Source organism: Zootoca vivipara, chromosome 9 (genome assembly GCF_963506605.1).
Source record: "Zootoca vivipara chromosome 9, rZooViv1.1, whole genome shotgun sequence".
In the NCBI taxonomy this organism is placed as follows: domain Eukaryota; kingdom Metazoa; phylum Chordata; class Lepidosauria; order Squamata; family Lacertidae; genus Zootoca; species Zootoca vivipara.
The window spans coordinates 999,692-1,017,690 of NC_083284.1; the positions used below are offsets into that span (position 1 = coordinate 999,692).

Here is a 17,999-nt window from a genome sequence, read left to right on the forward strand (position 1 = left end):
CATCACGGGGGGGGGGGCTGCTGCTGCGGGTTGGCAGGGTTAAATCCTGGCTCTCACACAGCTACTGATTGATTGATTGATTGATTGTTGCACCCCACAAGGATCCTGTGAGGTAGGCCGAGGGAGTGTGTGACTGGCCTGAAGTCACCCAGGGAGCTTCCTAGCTGAGCGGGGATTTGCTCGCTGGCCTCCCTAGCAGGAGGCTCACCCCCACTGGCTCTTGTAAGAGCTCCAAAGTATTGCTGCTTGGTTCCCTTGAGCAGTTGCCTCAGTAGTGGACTGGATGAGAGCCAACAAACTGAAACTCAATCCAGATAAGACGGAGGCACTGTTCCCCCCCCCCCCCATAATATTTATTGATTTTCTAACATTCCAAATTATAAAAAATTCACACACAAAAAAACAGGAATAAAAATATAAAAAAAAACATCACATCTAACATTTTGATCAACATTGTAGACTTCCTCGATTCCCCTCGCACTGGGTCCATTTTTAACTCCAAATTAAGCAATTTTCATTTGTTATCTTAAATCATTCTAACACATTTTTTCATTATCTCACAACTGTTTCTATTCTTCAATGTATCGACTATCTTCCACCCGTAATTTATCTTAATCCAAATCTAAATTTATTTTCCCATCCTCTATTTCTCCCCTTAGCCTCATATTTATACCCAAAAATTTTCCATACATTCAAATATTACAGTATTTATTTTATCATAATAACATTTAAACACTTAAATCTAATTCAGCGCCCCCCCCCCCCCGGACTCAGGGTCTCCCAGATGAATCAGCCAGTTCCATAGGTCGTTCCAGTTTCGGGCCATCTTGATCAGTCAGAAAATAACATCCATTATTACTCTCTCACCCCACTCCTGCTCTTTCACCACCTATCTACCACTCTCCCTTCTTCGTCCCCTGCTGCCTCCCCAATTTCCTAGCTGTTGCACAATACCATCCAACTACATTTCCACTTTTCAGCCCTGTCTCAATTTTGGTTCCCCTTAAGTTCTGGCCCCAGCATGGGAGGGCATTATTACATGCTGGTTCTTCTTTGAAGGCTCTTTGAATCAAGCATGAGTCCTGTTTCCCCCCTCTCACTGAGGGAACAATGTTCCATGCAGCTTCTTCATCATCTTTAAATTCAATTACATTGTCCATGGCTGATGATTGTTCATCTTGCTTCTCTTCATACTTTGTTGAGATTAGTCCTTTCTCACTTTCCGCACAGTTCTGTCTTATTTTTTTAAATCTGTATAGCATTCTGACGCAGTTCATCCCTAAAATCCAAAAGCAATTCCAAAAGTTCCTTTTCAAAGTCAATAAAGTCAGATGATGTTGTGTCTACTGACATCCTGGTCGTCTCCAATTTTGTGGGAACAGCACAGATTACAGCAGGAAATGACGCAGCTCGTATTTCCAAATTTCAGAAAGAAAAATTATGCCCGATCTGGTGTCAAACTCTCATTTTTAATTCTTCATATCTTAAAACTCATATATCCATTTATGAAAAAAGCAGCTGTCAAACTTCTTATTTACAACCTTGTATTTTATACTCTCTTCAATGTTGACAGCTTTCAGCCTCAAAGAGGTAAACAAATTCCGTGTCCAATTAAAAATTTTAAAATCCTTTTCCTTTACTCACGGTGTCCAATGTTTTCAAATCCTTTAAATCTGGAAAAATCCACCGCTCCACAGGCTGCTGGCTCAGAGCTTCATGTTGCGAGGGTAGCAGATTGACTCAAGGCACCACGTCTCCACTCCGCTCACTCTTGGCTCCCGTAATAGGGCTACCGGGCGGCGGAGGAGACAGAAAAAGGTGCAGCTGAGTCCCCACGTCTCCAGAACGCTCGATCTGGAGCTCTTTCGGGGGTCCGCGGCGCTCTCACGGCTCCCCCTTCCCTCACAGTGCTAGAGAATCTCGGAGCTCGAGATTTTCCCACCAGTCAGCAATGGCGGTGGACTGGAAGTCTCAAGACGGAGGTTTGTTAGTGGGGGGTTCCCTAGACCGGATGGCTGAGAGGTCACTTGTTCTTGATGGGGTTACACTTCCTCTGAAGGAGCAGGTTTGTAGCTTGGGGGTCCTCCTGGATCCTTTGCTGTTGCTGGAGGCTCAGGTGACCTCAGTGGCCTGGAGTGCCTTCCATCAGCTTCGGCTGGTGGCCCAGCTACGCTCCTATATGGACAGGGACAGCCTAACTACTGCCGTCTATGCTCTGGTAACTTTATGGTTAGATTACTGCAATGAGTTCTATGTAGGGCTGCCCCTGAAGATGGTTCGGAAACTTCAGCTGGTGCAGAATTCAGCGGCCAGGTTGCTCACCGGAGCAAGACAGTTTGAGCATCTTACAGTGATCCTGGTCCGACTGCACTGGCTACCGATTAGTTTCCCAATTCAAAGTGCTGGTTTTGACCTCTGAAGCCTTAAACTGCTCAGGACCACAATACCTCAAGGACCACCTCTTCCCATATGAACCTATCCGAACCCTGAGATCATCTTCTCAGGCCCTTCTTCATGTGCCTCCTCGACAGGTCCGAAGGGTGGCAACACGAGAACAGGCCTTTTCTGCAGATAGCTCCCCGCTTGTGGAATGCTCTCCCCAGGGAAGTTCGTCTGGCACCTTCATTAAACACCTTTAGGCACCAGGCAAAAACGTTCCTCTTCTACCAGGCCTTTGATTGATTTGATTGACATCCGGTGTCTTTTAAAATGTGGTGTTATTTTTTGGGGGTGTGTGTGTGTTATTGGGTTATTGTTTTTATTTTGATTATGTATTTTGTGGTTTCATATTTTGATTTTGTCCTCTGAACTGCCCTGAGACCTCCAGGTATAGGGTGATATGTAAATTCAATTAATAATAATAATAATAATAATAATAATATAATTGGACAGCACTACAGGGGCTGAGGGTTGCACCAGTGACCAGGTGCCTGTTAGGCTCAGGAACCTCCCTCTCCGCCTCCTCAGTACAGAGATCTTGGAAGCTTCTCCTGCTCTCCCAACTGGGGAGGCTGGCACCTTCCTCTTCCATCGCTGCTAATTAGGGCTGGAGGGCTGGAGAGCTCTCTGCAGACCTCAGTCTGGGATCAGCGCTGCCGAGGGACGTGCGTTGGCATCCTCTGGACCTGTCCAATTCTTTTCCAGATCTACGGCACGCAAGGCATCAACCCCCACGAGTGCCTGCGACAGTCTTGCAACATCCTCATTGCCACCATGAACAAGATGGCCACGGCCATGCAGGAGGGCGAGTACGATGCAGACAAGCCGCAGGCCAAGGTGAGCCTCCGGAGAGAGGGCAGGAGCTGGCCTCACCCACCAGCAACAAGCCAGGCACTTGTGGGCAGATCCCCCTGGCTGGTGCTTGGCTAACGGGGCCAGCCTATTGGTTGGGGGAGGGTGTCTGTGCCCCAATGAAAGCCACTCCTTTTTCAGCCCCATTTTAAATTGTTGGGTGGGCTCTCAGGTGGGGGGAGGGTGCTGCTGTGCATTCAGGTTCTGCTTGCAGGAGCCTCAGAGGCAGGGGGGGGCAGCTACTGGCCTGGGTGCTGGGACACCCTTGGTCTGGTCTGGTTGCTGCTTCAGGGCTCTTCCTCGGACTGCCTTCCTTGCAGTTGAATCATTTGAGGAATGAAGGTGTGGGGCCTTCCCCTGGGCTTGGGAGGGGTTCGTTGCATGCTCTGTATCTCGAGACGCCTCCCAGAACCTGGTCAATGTCTCAGCAAGCCAACTTGGACTCCTCTTGCAGTCTCCTCCTCCAGTGGATCTGCGGGCAGCCGCCTTGCGGGCGGAGATCACGGATGCTGAAGGTCTGGGGCTGAAGCTGGAGGACCGAGAGACGGTCATCAAGGAGCTGAAGAAGTCCCTCAAAATCAAGGTGAGTCCCCCACCCCAACAGGTTAAGGAGCTGCTTCTCCCCATGAGCAGGTTGGGCTGGGAAGGCCCAGTCTTCCAGGGGCTGCTCCAGAGGGGGGGTGGCCACGCTCCTGCTGCTGGGCTCCAGAGGAGATGGAGCATCAGCAGAGAAGAGCTCTAGCCGGCTCTTGGGGTCCTCCTGCGGGGGCTCAGTCACCAGAGGCCTGGCCGTCCTCCTTCCCACAAGTGCTCTTCCTCCCGCTGCCTAGGGCGAGGAGCTGAGCGAGGCGAATGTGCGCCTGAGCCTCCTGGAGAAGAAACTGGACAGCTCCTCCAAGGATGCAGATGACCGGGTGGAGAAGATCCAGACCAAGCTGGACGAGACCCAGGCTCTGCTGAAGAAGAAGGAGAAGTAAGCGGGGGGCGGGGGCTGGAGGAGGAGGAGGAGGGAGAAGGGTGTCCTCTGAGGATTGACAGTTGTAGGAGGCGCTGGCTGGCATCTTCTGTGCCAAACTCACATCCTCTCGTGTCCTCTGATGTGGCCTACACACATTGGGTCTTGACAGGCATAGCCAGGGCTCTGTGGGTTCGGTGTGCCCGGGTGTTTCAAGCCCAAGACTGGATCTGCTCCCTGGCACAGCATCTGGCATCCTGGAGACCTTGGCCATCGCTTTCTGTATCCCTTGTGATGGTGGAGCTTGGTTTCAGACAGCTTCCCCATCCCCTTCTTGTCCTCTGCTCCCTTCGCTCTGCTCTTTTGCCCAAAGGTCAACAGGGGCTGTTTGCTTTCTGGCCCAGCTGGCTCAGCTCTGGCCTTGAGATACACAGGGCTGTGTGCTCACACCCAGAGATGTTTGGGACAGATTTGCGTTGTTTCCTGGCAAGGAGTGGGGAGGGTCCCATAGCTCAGTGGTGGAGCCTCAGTCCCCAGTGGCATCTCCAGGCAGGGCAGGTGGGAGAGAACTGTCTGAAATCCCAGAGAGCAGCTGCCAGTCAGTGTAGTGATGCTCAGCTGGACCAGTATAAGGCAGTTTTGTATGCTTTTATAAATGGCAAAGGAAATGATGAAGGGAGGGAGGGAGGGGATGCAGGGGGCACCAAAGTGGGAGGGGTAGCTAATACCTCAGAAGGCAGAAACAGGATTCAACAGGAGCATAGCAGGTTGGAGAACTGGGCCAAAACTAACAAAATGAATTTCAGTTGGCACAAATGTCAGGTTTGGGGCTTAGGCAGGAATAATCAGATGCATGGGGGACACCTGAAAGCAGTGCATGTGAAAAGGATCTCAGGGTCTTCACATGAGACCACAGTGTGATGCAGCAGCAGCAAAATAAGCTCATGCTCTTCTAGGCTGCATCAACAGGGGCCTAGTGTCCAGATCAAGGGAAGAGCTCCACTCTCTTCTGCTCTAGTCAGGCCCCGCCTGGAATGCTGTGTCTAGTTGCTGAAAGCCACCCAGAATGGCAACCCAGTCAGATAGGTGGCGTATAAACAATAAAATTAGTTTCAAAATTATTAGTTCTGGGCACCACAATTTAAGAAGGACATTGACAAGCTGGAACATGTGCAGGGGAGGAGGTCAACCAAGATGAAGAAGGGTCTTGAAACTGGGCGGGGGGCTGCTGCATGCCCTTGAAGCCCCCGCTTGAGTTCCTCTGTCTCTTTCTCCCTCCTAACCTCCGCAGGGAGTTTGAGGAGACGATGGATGCCCTCCAAGCGGACATTGACCAGCTGGAGTCCGAGAAGCAGGAGCTGAAGCAGCGGCTCAGCAACCAGTCCAAGCGCACCATTGAGGGCCTGCGCGGAGTCGGTCCTTCGGGAGTCACTTCCGTCATCTCTGGCATCACCGGAGGTGAGCCCTCTGGATTGTGTGTGTGTGTGTGTGTGTGCATGCTTTGGGGCAGGGAGGCTGCAGGGAAGAGATGCTCCAAGAATCTTGGGGTGCTGGAGGGCCAGCAGCTCCAGAGAAGGGGCTGGAGGAACCTCCTGGACTCCCTGCCTGCCTGTTATTCCTTCCTTGGGCAGGGCAGGTTGCTGAGGCTCCAGCCAGGGCGATGGGTGCAGGGGCTGCCCTGCTTGAGAGAATGCTAAGTTGGTTCCTGCTCCCCCTTTATTTTCTCCATTTCCAAGTGAGAATCTCCCCACCCTCCTCTTTCTCCCTTCCCTTGCTGATCCAAAAGAGCCAGGGATTTGGAGAGGGAGGCTCTCGGCTTATGCCTTGCACTGCTGAGTGCTGGCGCGCTCACAGCCGCCGTGACTCCTGCTTGGAGTGCTGCAGAGGTGATGCCCAGAGGATCCGTTCGCCACCTTTGCCCAGAGCTGCAAAATTCTGCACTTTTGGATGATGAATCTCAAATCCAAACTCATTGAGACCAACAGGGTTCTTTAGACCGTGCATCTCAGAGTTCTGAGTCTGCTGCAGGGGATGTTCCAGGCTGGAGTGGCTGTCCTAGGGAGGGTTTGCTTTGAGCTGAGGCCACCAGACTCACATTCACATACTGCACTGCCTTTCAGAGATCTGTACCCATTCAAAGAGGGCTGATCTGCTCAAACTGTGCTGGGCTTGCCTCGTGCTGGTGCTGCCCTCTTTTTGTTCAGTGATTCACACTAGCTGCTTCTGGGTCTTTTTTTCTCCCACATGCCCGGGGGGCTATTGTTTTTTCCTAAAGGGTTGCAGAGCAAGGGAGCCCCCCTGGCATGCGTGGGCCAGGGCTCTGGGTAGATGGTGTCCCAGTGCCCTTTAGAAGAGGCACCCACCCTCCTGGGTGGCCCATCATGGCTCACAAAAGCAGGTTTGTCTCGTAGTCTAGAAAAGCAAACCCAGAGGGGAGCTGCTGCTGCTGCTGCCTTTCCTGCCTTCTCTCTGACGCCTCTCCTAATTTCTGCTCCTCCTTGTCTCTTCCATGCTTCCACTGCAGAGGAACAGCAGAGAGGTACAGTGGCATGTCCCCCATGGGGCTGCTGGGGTCACCTGGGGCCAGGAATCTCCCAAGGACACAAGGGAGACCCTGAGGCTGCCTTTGGGGGCAGAGGGGAATCTGCGACAGCTGCTAGAGTTGTTGCCCCCTATTCCCAGCATGAGGTGGGTTTTTTGTGTGCCAAGGAAGGTGGGGGGAGGGATACAGCAAGGTCACATGTCAGGGTGCAAAGCATGGGCAAATGTCTCAGTGAGGCTGGAGACCTGTCTTGGATCCCCCACATGCATGAGGTGGGGGCTCTTTCTGGAGAGTGTTTGGCATGCCGTTGCATCTATTTGTACAAAACTGCTCCCCGGGGCGTTTTCTGCCCCTGGCTGCATGTTCCCGTGTGTTTTCCTGGGCCTTCAGCTCTTGTCTCCTCCTGGACTCAGCTAAAGTCTTCTCCACCTTGTGGTGCCCTGATGTGGGCACATCCTGCCTTTCCCTCCTGTGCCAGAATGCAGGGGGGAAGCACAGGAGCATCTTCTGGAAATCTCTTCTTCTCTTTTCTTTGCAGGTGTGGGTGCTGGCCAGGTGATGATGGCAGGCTCAGGCCCTGTGCAGGTGAAGGACTCCCCTCTCCTCCTCCAGCAGATCGATGCTATGCAGCTGTCCATCAAGCACCTCAAGAACGAGAACAACCGCCTCAAGGTGAGCAGGGGAGGCGGCTTTCCTGCTTGCAGCTCCAGCCCAGCATTCCCTGGTCGGAGGGAAGGAGCCCTGCAGGCAGGCAGGGGGAGGGAGGGAGGGAGGGAGGTGGTTCTCTAAGGCGGATGCCTGCTTTGAAATGGACAGAAGAATCAGCAGGCTCTGGGATGGAGCCCCATTGCCCCACACTCCTTGCTCTCCGCAGGCTGTGGCACCTGAGCCATCCTCACCTTTGTGGTCATTATATTGTTGTTGTTGTCGTCGTTTATTAGTATACCGCTCTTCCTCTGTAGAGCTCTGGGCACTTCGCAGCATAAAAATACAAGATAGAAACACAAAATACAGTATAAAAACAAAACACCCCCATGTCATGGCAGGCAGGAATCCCAGGCACCAAGCAAGGCTTGTCAAAGGGAGACTTCCTTCCTTCCTTCCTTCCTTCCTTCCTTCCTTCCTTCCTTCCTTCCTTCCTTCCTTCCTTCCTTCCTTCCTTCCTTCCTTCCTTCCTTCCTTCCTTCCTAGCTCCCATTCCACACACACGTTGCTTCATGACCCCTCCATGCACAACTTGACCTGCCACATCTCTGGTTCTGTCCTCCTTTGTTGTGGAGGGAATGCGAGGAATGCCTGGGCTGGTTTGGGGGCCATGGGTGCAAGGAACGGACTCTTTCTGACTGTTCCTGGAGATCCAATGAGATTTTTATTATTGTCTTTGTTTTTAAAGGATCTTTTAATAATATTTTAATTCTGTCAGTGTTTTAGTTCTATTTTAATGAATGTATTTTCTGTGTTTTTAGCTTGTTTTATTTTATGTGTAAGCCACCTTGAGTTCTGGGCTGGGAAAAAGGCAGGATATAAATACATGCAATAATCAATACAATAAGCTGTCCAGAGCAACTGCTTTTTTGGAGTAGGGGGTGCTCCAGTGTGGCTGGAGGTTGCTTGTGCCCCTTTTTGTTTGATTTTTTGTGTGTGGTAAAGTGTCTGGCTTGAGCCCTGCTGTTCCTTCTTCTCCTCCCCTCTTCAGGGAGCCCAGATGAGGCGGGAGCTGGCCTTGCTGACCCCGCTGCGGGTGCCCAAGCTCTCTCTCGCCAAGGATAGGCAAGGGGAGGAGGTGGTCTCCAGCTCCCTGTACCGCAAGACCAGCCAGCTGCTGGAGACCCTTCACCAGATGAGCGCCAACACCAAGGTGGTGGACATCACGCGGCAGAGGACAGGTGCGCTTGGCAGGGGCTGGGAGGAGGGGGCAGCGGGACAGCTCAGGCTCTCCATCCCTGCAGAGCATGCCCTTGGAGTGTGGGGAGGGGGCAGCAATAGCAATGCCTTTTCTGTCTCTCTCTCCTCCCTGCAGCAACCAGCCCAGCAGCCCAGCTCCTGGAGCAAACGGCCCGCCTGAAATCACTGAGCGAAACCATCGACAAACTGAAGGTAAGCTAGGCCTCTGGCCGTCTCCTGTCCTGGGCAAGAGCCCTTCACGGTGGAGGGGGTGGGAGTGGCACCGGGGCCCCCAAACCAGAGACTCTGCCCATTGACAACGTGCCCAAGAGCAGGCTCTGTCTCTCTCGCCAGCAATAAGCTGATCTGGGCCCTGTTCCCTGGAAGAAAGGGGCCACAGAGGTTGCTCCGAGAGGGGAGAGGGGACATGAGAGCTGTTCCAGGGCTGTGTGGCTTCCTCTCCTGGGATGGGAATACAGGGGGGCTCTGGCTGGACAGCCCTGACTGTGCTTCTCCTCTTACAGGACGAAGTCATGAAGGAGACAGTCCTCCAGCAGCCCGGAGCCAACGTCCTGACCGACTTTGGCATCTTCCCATCAGCCCCCTTCCTCAAGGTGAGCGCTTGGGCCTGGGCAGGGAAGCAGGAGGGCATCTTTTTGGGCCACGCCTCCGGGGACGGGCTTGGCCACAATGGAGGCTGCTGCTGCTGCCGCTGCCACACCCCTGACTCTCCCGCCTGCTCTGCTTTCCCCTCCAGGCCAAAGAGGAGCAGAAGGACGACACCGTCTACATTGGCAAAGTGACCTTCCCTTGCCAGCCGGGCCACGGCCAGGTCCACAAACTGGTCCTCACACCCGAGCAGCTGCACAAACTCCACACCCGCCTCATCTCCTAAGAGGGTCTTTCCCCCACCCTGCCCCCTTCTGCAGCTGCCTCTCCTCCTACAAGATACACACGAAATATGCAGACTCTTGTTTGTGCAAGGCCCTCCTGGCACTGCTGACTCTCTGAACGGCCTGTGTTTGTTCTGTGTGCCTCCCTCCTCAAACTGGGCAGGCAGCTCTGCCCGCAATGACCACTGTCCTCCTTCCCAGCTCTCACCCACTCCACTGGCACCTGCCCATTCACGGTTCAGGCCAGGCTTTCCTCCCATTTCAGATACAGTCCGTTCTGCCCCAAGAGCTTCTCTGTGTGCTGTGGTTTTTCCCTCCCAAGCAGCTCCCCCCCCCCTGCCAGCAAGGGAGAAGGGGAGGCACCTTGCTTGCCACCTGCCAGGTGGGGAAGATGGAGGGAATGCTGTCGCCAGATCCATGCCCTTTACCTGTTTCATCATCACCTTCAGCTTCCTTCCTGCTGTCTCTGGCTTGGAGGCAGCCCCAGACGGCCCAAGCATGGCAGGGGGTGTCTCTTCCCCTGGCCTTTCTGGGGCACTTGGTTAAGGGTGGCGGAGGTCTCTCTCTGCGCACTTCATCTTGCAGCTCCACCCCTCTGGCCACAGCCCCTAAGTGCTCTTCTCTTCCTCTGCTGACCTCCAAGGTGGGGGCTTCTGTGGTGTTGGGATACTGGGGGTGAGGAGCCATTTGGAGCCTGGAGATCCACAAGCACTTTGAGGCAGAAACCTTCTTGCACGTTGACTCCTTGGAGCTCTTGAGATAAATAAACTGAACTCTTAAACCAAGCTTGCACTGTGTGACATTGTTTCTCACATGAGTTAGAGGGGCCTTTAAAAATAACTTCTTTATTTCCAAATTTAACAATGAAAAACGGGGAAATAACATTAAAGGGGGAAAGAAGAGTAATAATAATGTACAAATAGCACTAAATAACAGTAAACCACCCAGTGGCCATTGGTGCACAGATATTACATTGAACATGTAATTGATATAAATCTCCCGGATGCCCAAAGAGGTATCCGCATGAAATGGCTTCAGGTGCAGCCAAGGCAGTGAGAGGCTCCAAGCGGACGTCTCTTAGCCACCCTAAGGGCACGAGGGTTGCCCGGCTATTAACCCTCCTAGGACAGGAATGTCGTTTCAAAGCACCTGAGCCCCAGCAAAGAACAAGGACTTTGCTAATGGAAAAGGGTGGCGGCGATGGCAACTAACTGCAGGCACGAAGCATGATGCGTCTCTGGACGAGCGTCCCTCGGAGGAGCCCCCGGGATCAGGCCCCTCCCGCCCGAGCCCCTGCTCCCGGGGCAAAGGCGATCCAGCCCCATGGACAGGAGAGACTAGGCTTCGCTGAGTCCGCCTGGGCTTCGGGAGCCGTTCCCGGCTGCTTGGCGTGCAAGGGCGCCGAGTCCGCCTGCCAGCTGGGCGGCTTCCTTGGCTCCGGCTGCGAGAGGAGGGGGCGCCGGATCGAGGGATCCTTCGCGTGCTTCGGGGCGACCCACACCTTGGGAGGGGGTTGGGCTAGATGACCTTTGGGGGACCCTTCCACGTTGCCTCCCAGGAGGCCGAAGCCCCGCCCCCAGACTGCCCTGCGGTCGGAGCCTCTGTCGCGCCTGCGCCGATTCCAAACCTCCTCCCCCCCCCCCCGCTCGGAATGATGGAAGTCAAGGAGGCCGCCCTTGAGAGGAAGGGGCGGGAGCTGCCGCTGCCACCGCCTCCCATTGGCCGAGAGTACGACAACGGCCGCCGCCTCGCCTTCCCATTGGCGAGGCGCCGTGAGCGCGGGCCTCGCGGGGAGAAGCGGAAGGGGCGGGGCCGGAATCCTTCCCTGCCGTTGGCTGAGCGACGTGGGGGCGGGGACCGCTTCCGGTTCGCCCTCGACGGCCTTCCTGAGCGCGAGGCCTGCAGGGCCCAGTCGGGAGAGAGCGAGCGAGGCGCGAGGAGTAGAGGCGCCGCCGCCGCCGCCATGGTGAGGCGAGGGAGGGGCGAGGGGCGAGGGGGTCCCTCGGGGCGAGGGGGTCCCTCGGGGCGGAAGGCCTGGCTGGCTGGCTAACCGCGCGCCCCCTTCCTTTCTCTCTCCCCCCCCCCCGCGCAGGTCCTCCTTCACGTCCTCTTCGAGCACGCGGCCGGCTACGCGCTCTTCGCCCTCCGGCAGGTGGAGGAGGTGGCCCTGCTGCTGCCCCAGGTGAGCGGCGAGGGGGCGAGGGCGCTGCGGGGAGGGAAGGACTCTGCCCCTTCTGGGGGCGGGGCGCACGGGGGGCCAGGCTGGGCCCTCGCTGGCCCGCATCCCCTTGGGCGCCCTGATGATCCTCGTCGGAATCTGTCAATCCTCTGACTCGGATGATGCCACGTGTGGATTCTGAGCGCCCTCCCCGGGGGAAAGACACGTGCTGCGCCCGGACCACGTGCGCCTCGCCAGGGCCCCAGCAGGCCCGTTGGGATCAAAGGGAGGGCCACGCGGCTGTGGGTTTCAATACGTTTTCCCCCCGATATCGCTTTGTTAGATGCGACCTGCGTGCATGGCCCCTTTTGGTTCGTTGCGCCAGTAAAGAGGAATATTCGGTAGGGTTTTGCATAGATTTGTGCAGAAGGAGATTAGAGCGATCTCGCCCCCAACAACAAAATTCCACCATCTCAAAGCATGTGGTTGCTCCCGCCATCTTGGTCTTCTGGGGGGAGGAGGCATTGTAGATTGATTTAGTGTAGGGCAAAACACTCTAAGCGAAATCGGGACATGTGCTGTTGGCGGTTCTGCAGGTGGAGGAGAGCGTCCTGAATCTAGGAAAATTCCTCACCGTGGTCAAACTCGTAGCCTTTTCCCCGTTCAAGTCTGCCCAGAGTGCCTTGGAAAACATCAATGCTATCTCAGAAGGTGAGTAACAAAGGTGGTCTTGGGCTACACCCCTTCTGTGTATGATGTATGGAGGGGTGGTCTTGAGATCCAGGGCAGGGAATTTCAAAATGTCTATATAAGGGCGGGCACACCTTTGTTCTTTGTCCTCCTCCTTTCTCCTGCCTGGGAGGGGGGAGCACCTTGTTGCAACAGTTCAATAAAGATCAGGCTTACCAGCTGCTTAGCTTCTTAATATTCTCTGGTTGGCCTCTGTTATTTTCTCCTACCGATGGAGAACCTACAAAGGACTCTATAAGGGCTCTTGTATATGCCCTATGGGAATAAGGGCAGGTTTTGTTTACAACAGAGTCTTCTCTTTCTCTTGCCTGGTCCAGGGATCCTCCATGAGGATCTCCGTCTTCTCCTTGAGACGAACTTGCCAGCCAAAAAGAAGAAGGTCATTGTGGGGGTCAGTGATGCTAAAATTGGGGCTGCCATCCAGGAAGAGCTGGGCTTTCAGTGCCAGGCTGGAGGCATTGTGGCTGAGATCACCCGAGGTAAGTCTGTGAAAAGGGCAACTGGAGTGGGAAGAATTGTTTTTTGTAGTATGAGTGTTTTTCTGCCAACACTTGACAGGGCTGAACCTACTTTCTCTCCCCCCTTCCTCCCGCCCAGGTATCCGGTTGCATTTTCACAGTTTGATCAAAGGTCTGTCAGCACAGTCTGCCTCCAAGGCTCAGCTGGGACTTGGGCATAGCTACTCTCGGGCCAAAGTGAAGTTCAACGTGAACAGGGTGGATAACATGATCATCCAGTCCATCAGCCTCTTGGATCAGCTAGACAAGGACATTAATACCTTCTCCATGCGGGTCAGGTGAGTGGGTCTCTGGTGCTTTGGAGAGACATTCTGGCCAAAGTGGATTCTTCCTTCCAGTCTCCCTATGCTTACCACAGGCAGCTTTACCACGGATGCTGACTGTATAGAAATGGGAGATAGAGAATTGAGAGCCCTGCGTATACACCACAGCCAGGCCAACTTTCCCCTGAGCTGTATTGTTAGTATGGGTACAAAACACACACACACACACACACACACACACACACACAAGATCCTTGTGTTCCTTGAGCCTTTTCTAAACTCGGAGAGGCTGTGGGTGCTCTGTCCTGACTGTGCCTCCTCTTCCCCCTCACAGAGAGTGGTACGGATATCATTTCCCTGAGCTGATCAAAATCGTCAGTGACAACTACACATACTGCCGCCTCACCAAGCTCATTGGGAACCGCAAGGAGCTGAGTGAGGAGAGCCTGGAGGTCTTGGAAGAAATCGTCATGGACAGTGCCAAGGCTCAGGCTATCCTGGAGGCCTCCCGCTCATCCATGGGTCAGTAGTAATGTGGGGAAGGGGCAGGGTGGGGCCTTGGGTATGCCAGGTGAGCACAGGTGCTGAACCGCGGCTGTTGCACAGTTCTTGGATTTCAAGCAGCTCATCTACTTGGTTTGTCTCTGCCTGGTGCTAATGTCTGTTTTCAGTTCCATTGATTTATCATGCAACAATTTGTGACAGTTATTAAGAGAAGCTGCACTGGGGAGGGGGGTTAGGTGTGTGGCCAGGTTCACCTTTTTGCCTCTGTGTCCTGACGTGCCTCTCCTCCCTGCAGGGATGGATATCTCTCCCATTGACCTCATCAACATTGAGAGCTTCTCCAGCCGCGTCATCTCTCTCTCCGAGTACCGCAAAGGCCTGCAGGAGTATCTCCGCTCCAAGATGAGCCAGGTGGCTCCCAGCCTCTCAGCTCTGATTGGAGAAGTGGTAAGTGGCTGGCGCGTGTGTAGAGGGGAGCCCCCTGCCCCCCCCAATTCTCAATGGCTACAGATATGATGTACAATGTGAATCTGTCAATCCACTGAGGTCTTGTGCTGACACCCTCTCACTGCTGATCTGTGCCGGAGGAAAGGGGGGGGTGCAGAAGCCATCTGTAGAGTGGAGCTTTAAGCACCATAACATTTCGTATATGCAATTCTAGCCTGCTGCTGAGCAAGTCTGGGAAGCAATTTGTCTCCTGGGCACAATTGTGGGCCTGGCTGCTGCTCTCTGAGGCGGCTGTGTTGCATGATTGCTTTGCCTGCCTCCTTTCCCCGCAGGTGGGCGCCCGCCTCATCTCCCACGCTGGCAGCCTGACCAACCTGGCCAAGTATCCAGCTTCCACAGTGCAGATCCTGGGTGCAGAGAAGGCTCTCTTCAGGTACAGCTGCAGGGCGGCCGCAGTGATGGCAGGCTCCTGGGGCGCTGGGCTTGATGTGCTGGTCAAGTCCCGTTGGCCGCATGTGTGATGGGCCGGCCCCCAGCCTCTGAGTGGTCACCTGGCCCGTTCCCTTTCCCCTCCATCTGGTAGGTTAGCTATTTCAGGCTTGGCCTGGGATGGTGGGACACAGCTGGGAGGAGGGAGAGAAGCCACGCTTGGTGTGGTGGTGGTAGGGGGCTTAATTTGTGGGTCTCGGCGTGGCTCTCTTCTTCTGCCAGAAAGAAAATAAAAAAATTCCTTCCAGTAGCACCTTAGAGACCAACTAAGTTTGTCATTGGTATGAGCTTTTGTGTGCATGCACACTGCATCAGACTTAGTTGGTCTCTAAGGTGCTACTGGGAGGGTTTTTTGTTGTTTTGACTACAGCAGACCAACACAGCTACCTATCTGCCAGAAAGCATTGTCTTGGTGAACCTTGCCCCCTCTTCCCGCAGGGCCTTGAAGACTCGGGGAAACACCCCCAAATACGGCTTGATCTTCCACTCCACTTTCATTGGCCGAGCAGCTGCCAAGAACAAGGGCCGGATCTCCCGCTACCTGGCCAACAAGTGCACAATTGCATCCCGCATTGACTGCTTCTCAGGTGAGGAGTCCGGGCCTGGCCAATCTCTGTAGGGAGCTGGACAAGCCGCTGAGCAGCTTTGCTATGATGGTTAAATTTTTCGTCAACAGCATTTCACCCAGTGAATGGTGATACATCAAGGCTGAGCAAAGCTTGCTGCGTGTGGCCGTGGGGTGGAGGGGAGAGTAGGGAGCGTGCTGCCACCCATCTCTGGGTTCTGGCCTTTTAGAGCAGGTGTCCTCCGACTCACACATTCCTGTCTGTTTTTTTGCAGAGACCCCAACCTGCATCTTTGGAGACAAGCTTCGAGAGCAGGTGGAGGAGCGTCTGGCCTTCTATGAGACAGGGGAGCCTCCACGCAAGAACCTTGACGTCATGAAGGAGGTGGGCAATGGGCTGTTCAGCCAGGGCGGGGCAGAGGGGCTGCCCCTCAGCAGGTGCTGGATGTGATGATATGACCTGAGCCTGACCTATCCACTGGTGGAGGCAAAAACTGATTTAATGAGTCTGATCCGGCCTGTTGCTGGTGCTGCTGCTGCTGCTGCGAACAGGGTGGGCTGGTGCTCACCACATTCTCTCTCTCCACATTCACAGGCCACAGAGGTGGCTGCCGAAATGAAGAAGAAGCTGGAGAAGAAAGAGAAGAAGAAAAAGAAGCGAGAGAAGAAGCGGCTGGAAGCCCTGGAGGCTGCAGAGGAAATGGAGAACTCTGCGCTCGAGACGACGGCAGAGGTGAGAAGCCCCTTTGGGGAGTCAGCGGTTGGCTGTGGGATTGGGTATGGCTGGAGCTGAGGGTCTGCGATAGACACAGCTATGTGCAGCCTCCATTCTCTTCTCTCTTCCCCCTCCGCTATAAATCTCAGGAAAACGATGTCACGCCCAAGAAAAAGAAAAAGCGAAAGCACCAGGAAGAGGAGGATGTGGAGCCGTCTGAGAACGGCCTGGAGGAGGAAGAGGCCTCCCCCAAAAAGAAGAAGAAGCTGGGCCTTGTGGAGACGCCCCACCCGAAGGGGAAAAAGACAAAGAAGAAAAAGGCCAGAATGGAAGAGGACGAGGAGGAGGACTAATGGGCAGGAGAAGTGGCAAAATCCCGTCCAACATGGCCAACCGAAGGTTTCTTTAAAAACTGGCTTCTGGACTCTTTGCTCTCTCTACTTTTGTGACAACTGAATGTAGCCACAGTTGGACCTCCCTTGGGCAGAATGGCAGCCCCAGGATTCGTTTCCTGTCCTTTTCTTGGCGGCACAAGGGCTTAGAGCTCTGAATGGGAAGGAAAGAGAGAGAGCCAGGCTGGCTTCTCCTGCAAGGGGGAGGAGGGGAGGGTGTCCTGTGGCTTGCAGCCGAGGGCCCTCTCGGGAGACGTCCATTCAGCAAGTTCCACCTGGACATTTCATGTACTTAACCAGCTAACAATAAAATCTTTTTATAGCAGCTTTTCCTCTGGGTATTCTGTTAGGTGAGACCCAGGAAGTGGTGGAGCACAACAAAATGAGGCTTGCCCTTCCAAGTAGTGTGGCACATTCTGTTTATTCCATGTCTGTTGTGTATAAAGGTTTGCAGCCATTGCAGATGCAGCTTGAATAAAGATGTTTGATGAGGGAGGTATATGGACAGCTGGTGGGTTTTACTGACAGCTTCTAAGCCGAGACTCCACATTCAAGGAGGCAGGTCTTCCTTACACCTTGTTCCTGAAGCGTGACTTGGCTTCCTGTTCTCTTACTTTAGGCTGACTTCTCGTAACAGCAGGGGTCCTGCACCTAAGACTGAGGTAGCAAACACTGCATCCCTCGTGCTCCGCTGACTTGACTGCAAGATTTGCAGACTTCAATTCCTTGCTTATAGCTGCTTCTCACTTTCCCCGAAGTGTCCTCCAAGGTCCGCTAGGAGTATTTCATGCATACAACTCATGGGAGTGGCTACATTCACTTTATTTGTACAACACTAAGCTAAGATCGCAATAACTTAATTGGCAGAAGCAGAAAGCAGCGTTAAGATCACAATAAGTTAATTGGCAGAAGCAGAAAGCAATGTCACAATCTCTGAATTCCTCTCCCATGCGTTTCTTGGCAAGCCCTACTCGCTCAGAGCTGTGATAATGGCACGTGTGAAGTCATGGGATGTGGAGTAGCCACCCATGTCTGGTGTCCGCACCTGTGAAGAGAGATGGGGAGGTTAGCAAAAAGGCCATTTCTTTCCCCAGAATAGCCCTTTGTGCAAGAATATCAATGATACACCGCTTCCAAAACAAAGTCAAAAGGAACAATATATATTCATGGAGGGAGCAATGTGTGTTGGTGTCTAGGAATTTAAAAACCTCCGTATTTATTATGGCAGTGGTGGACCCCTTTTTTAAAAAAAGCCAAGCCATGGACCCCAATTTTGATATTCTTGGTGGTTTTTGTTATGTGACTGGTGCCACAGGTCCCCTGGGTGACCCACCAACTGGGAGCCACTGTATTATGGTGGGAACTTTTATGGGCTACAGTTCCCGGCGTTACATGGATTATGTGTTATCCCGGGGTGGAATTGTGAAAAGCAAACTCCGAGGGAAAGGAATATGCCAAACAGTACCAATGTTAATTATGCAATTACTGCTAACTTCCAAAACAGTGGATTACACATAATACATAATTGCAAAGAACTTCAAAGATTTTAAAATTGCTTTATCACATTAGAATCCTAGCAAAACGTGGTTTGTTTTCCCTGGATCCTAAGCCAAGAGGGAAGAGCTGCTGCAAA

At 53.6% G+C, this 17,999-nt stretch overlaps 3 protein-coding genes and 3 non-coding genes across 10 annotated transcripts in view; 5 read left to right on the top strand and 1 right to left on the bottom strand.

Moving 5' to 3' along the window:
• The window catches only part of DCTN1 (dynactin subunit 1), a 59,792-nt gene extending 49,442 nt beyond the window's left edge, over window positions 1-10,350 (top strand). For 3 of the 5 annotated variants that reach the window (XM_060278288.1, XM_035139187.2, XM_060278289.1), the window contains 10 exons: window positions 3,145-3,276; window positions 3,746-3,874; window positions 4,122-4,264; window positions 5,538-5,704; window positions 6,771-6,785; window positions 7,327-7,460; window positions 8,485-8,674; window positions 8,809-8,885; window positions 9,197-9,286; window positions 9,430-10,350. In XM_060278288.1, coding sequence (XP_060134271.1) covers window positions 3,145-3,276; window positions 3,746-3,874; window positions 4,122-4,264; window positions 5,538-5,704; window positions 6,771-6,785; window positions 7,327-7,460; window positions 8,485-8,674; window positions 8,809-8,885; window positions 9,197-9,286; window positions 9,430-9,567 — 1,215 coding nt within the window. In that variant the 3' untranslated portion in view covers window positions 9,568-10,350. The remainder of the gene's footprint in view (window positions 1-3,144; window positions 3,277-3,745; window positions 3,875-4,121; window positions 4,265-5,537; window positions 5,705-6,770; window positions 6,786-7,326; window positions 7,461-8,484; window positions 8,675-8,808; window positions 8,886-9,196; window positions 9,287-9,429) is intronic. The other 2 variants (XM_035139546.2, XM_035139631.2) reach the window with 1 other exon arrangement.
• Window positions 10,351-11,423: 1,073 nt separating this feature from the next.
• NOP56 (NOP56 ribonucleoprotein) lies at window positions 11,424-16,691 on the top strand. Its single transcript, XM_035139757.2, has 12 exons — window positions 11,424-11,531; window positions 11,658-11,747; window positions 12,320-12,434; window positions 12,791-12,952; window positions 13,071-13,269; window positions 13,589-13,776; window positions 14,054-14,205; window positions 14,538-14,638; window positions 15,133-15,281; window positions 15,535-15,644; window positions 15,855-15,992; window positions 16,124-16,691. Exons 1-12 carry the CDS (start codon window positions 11,529-11,531, stop codon window positions 16,325-16,327), a joined length of 1,611 nt encoding a protein of 536 aa, XP_034995648.1. The 5' UTR covers window positions 11,424-11,528; the 3' UTR covers window positions 16,328-16,691.
• LOC118075704 (small nucleolar RNA SNORA51) lies at window positions 13,328-13,468 on the top strand. The gene has a single exon (XR_004691437.1). It is a non-coding gene; the product is annotated as a small nucleolar RNA SNORA51 (small nucleolar RNA).
• LOC118075663 (small nucleolar RNA SNORD56) lies at window positions 15,340-15,410 on the top strand. The gene has a single exon (XR_004691418.1). It is a non-coding gene; the product is annotated as a small nucleolar RNA SNORD56 (small nucleolar RNA).
• LOC118075659 (small nucleolar RNA SNORD57) lies at window positions 15,702-15,774 on the top strand. The gene has a single exon (XR_004691417.1). It is a non-coding gene; the product is annotated as a small nucleolar RNA SNORD57 (small nucleolar RNA).
• Window positions 16,692-16,744: 53 nt separating the features above from the next.
• The window catches only part of IDH3B (isocitrate dehydrogenase (NAD(+)) 3 non-catalytic subunit beta), a 29,562-nt gene continuing 28,307 nt past the window's right edge, over window positions 16,745-17,999 (bottom strand). Inside the window, exon 12 of the mRNA XM_035139966.2 lies at window positions 16,745-17,411. Within this exon, the coding sequence (XP_034995857.2) occupies window positions 17,334-17,411 (78 nt within the window). The 3' untranslated portion in view covers window positions 16,745-17,333. The remainder of the gene's footprint in view (window positions 17,412-17,999) is intronic.

Excerpts from the sequence above, each read along its gene's own strand:
- NOP56 (XM_035139757.2), top strand. Across the intron at positions 14,639-15,132 it reads GCAGAGAAGGCTCTCTTCAG|GGCCTTGAAGACTCGGGGAA; the intron begins GTACAGCTGCAG and ends CTCTTCCCGCAG. Across the intron at positions 15,993-16,123 it reads CGCTCGAGACGACGGCAGAG|GAAAACGATGTCACGCCCAA; the intron begins GTGAGAAGCCCC and ends TATAAATCTCAG.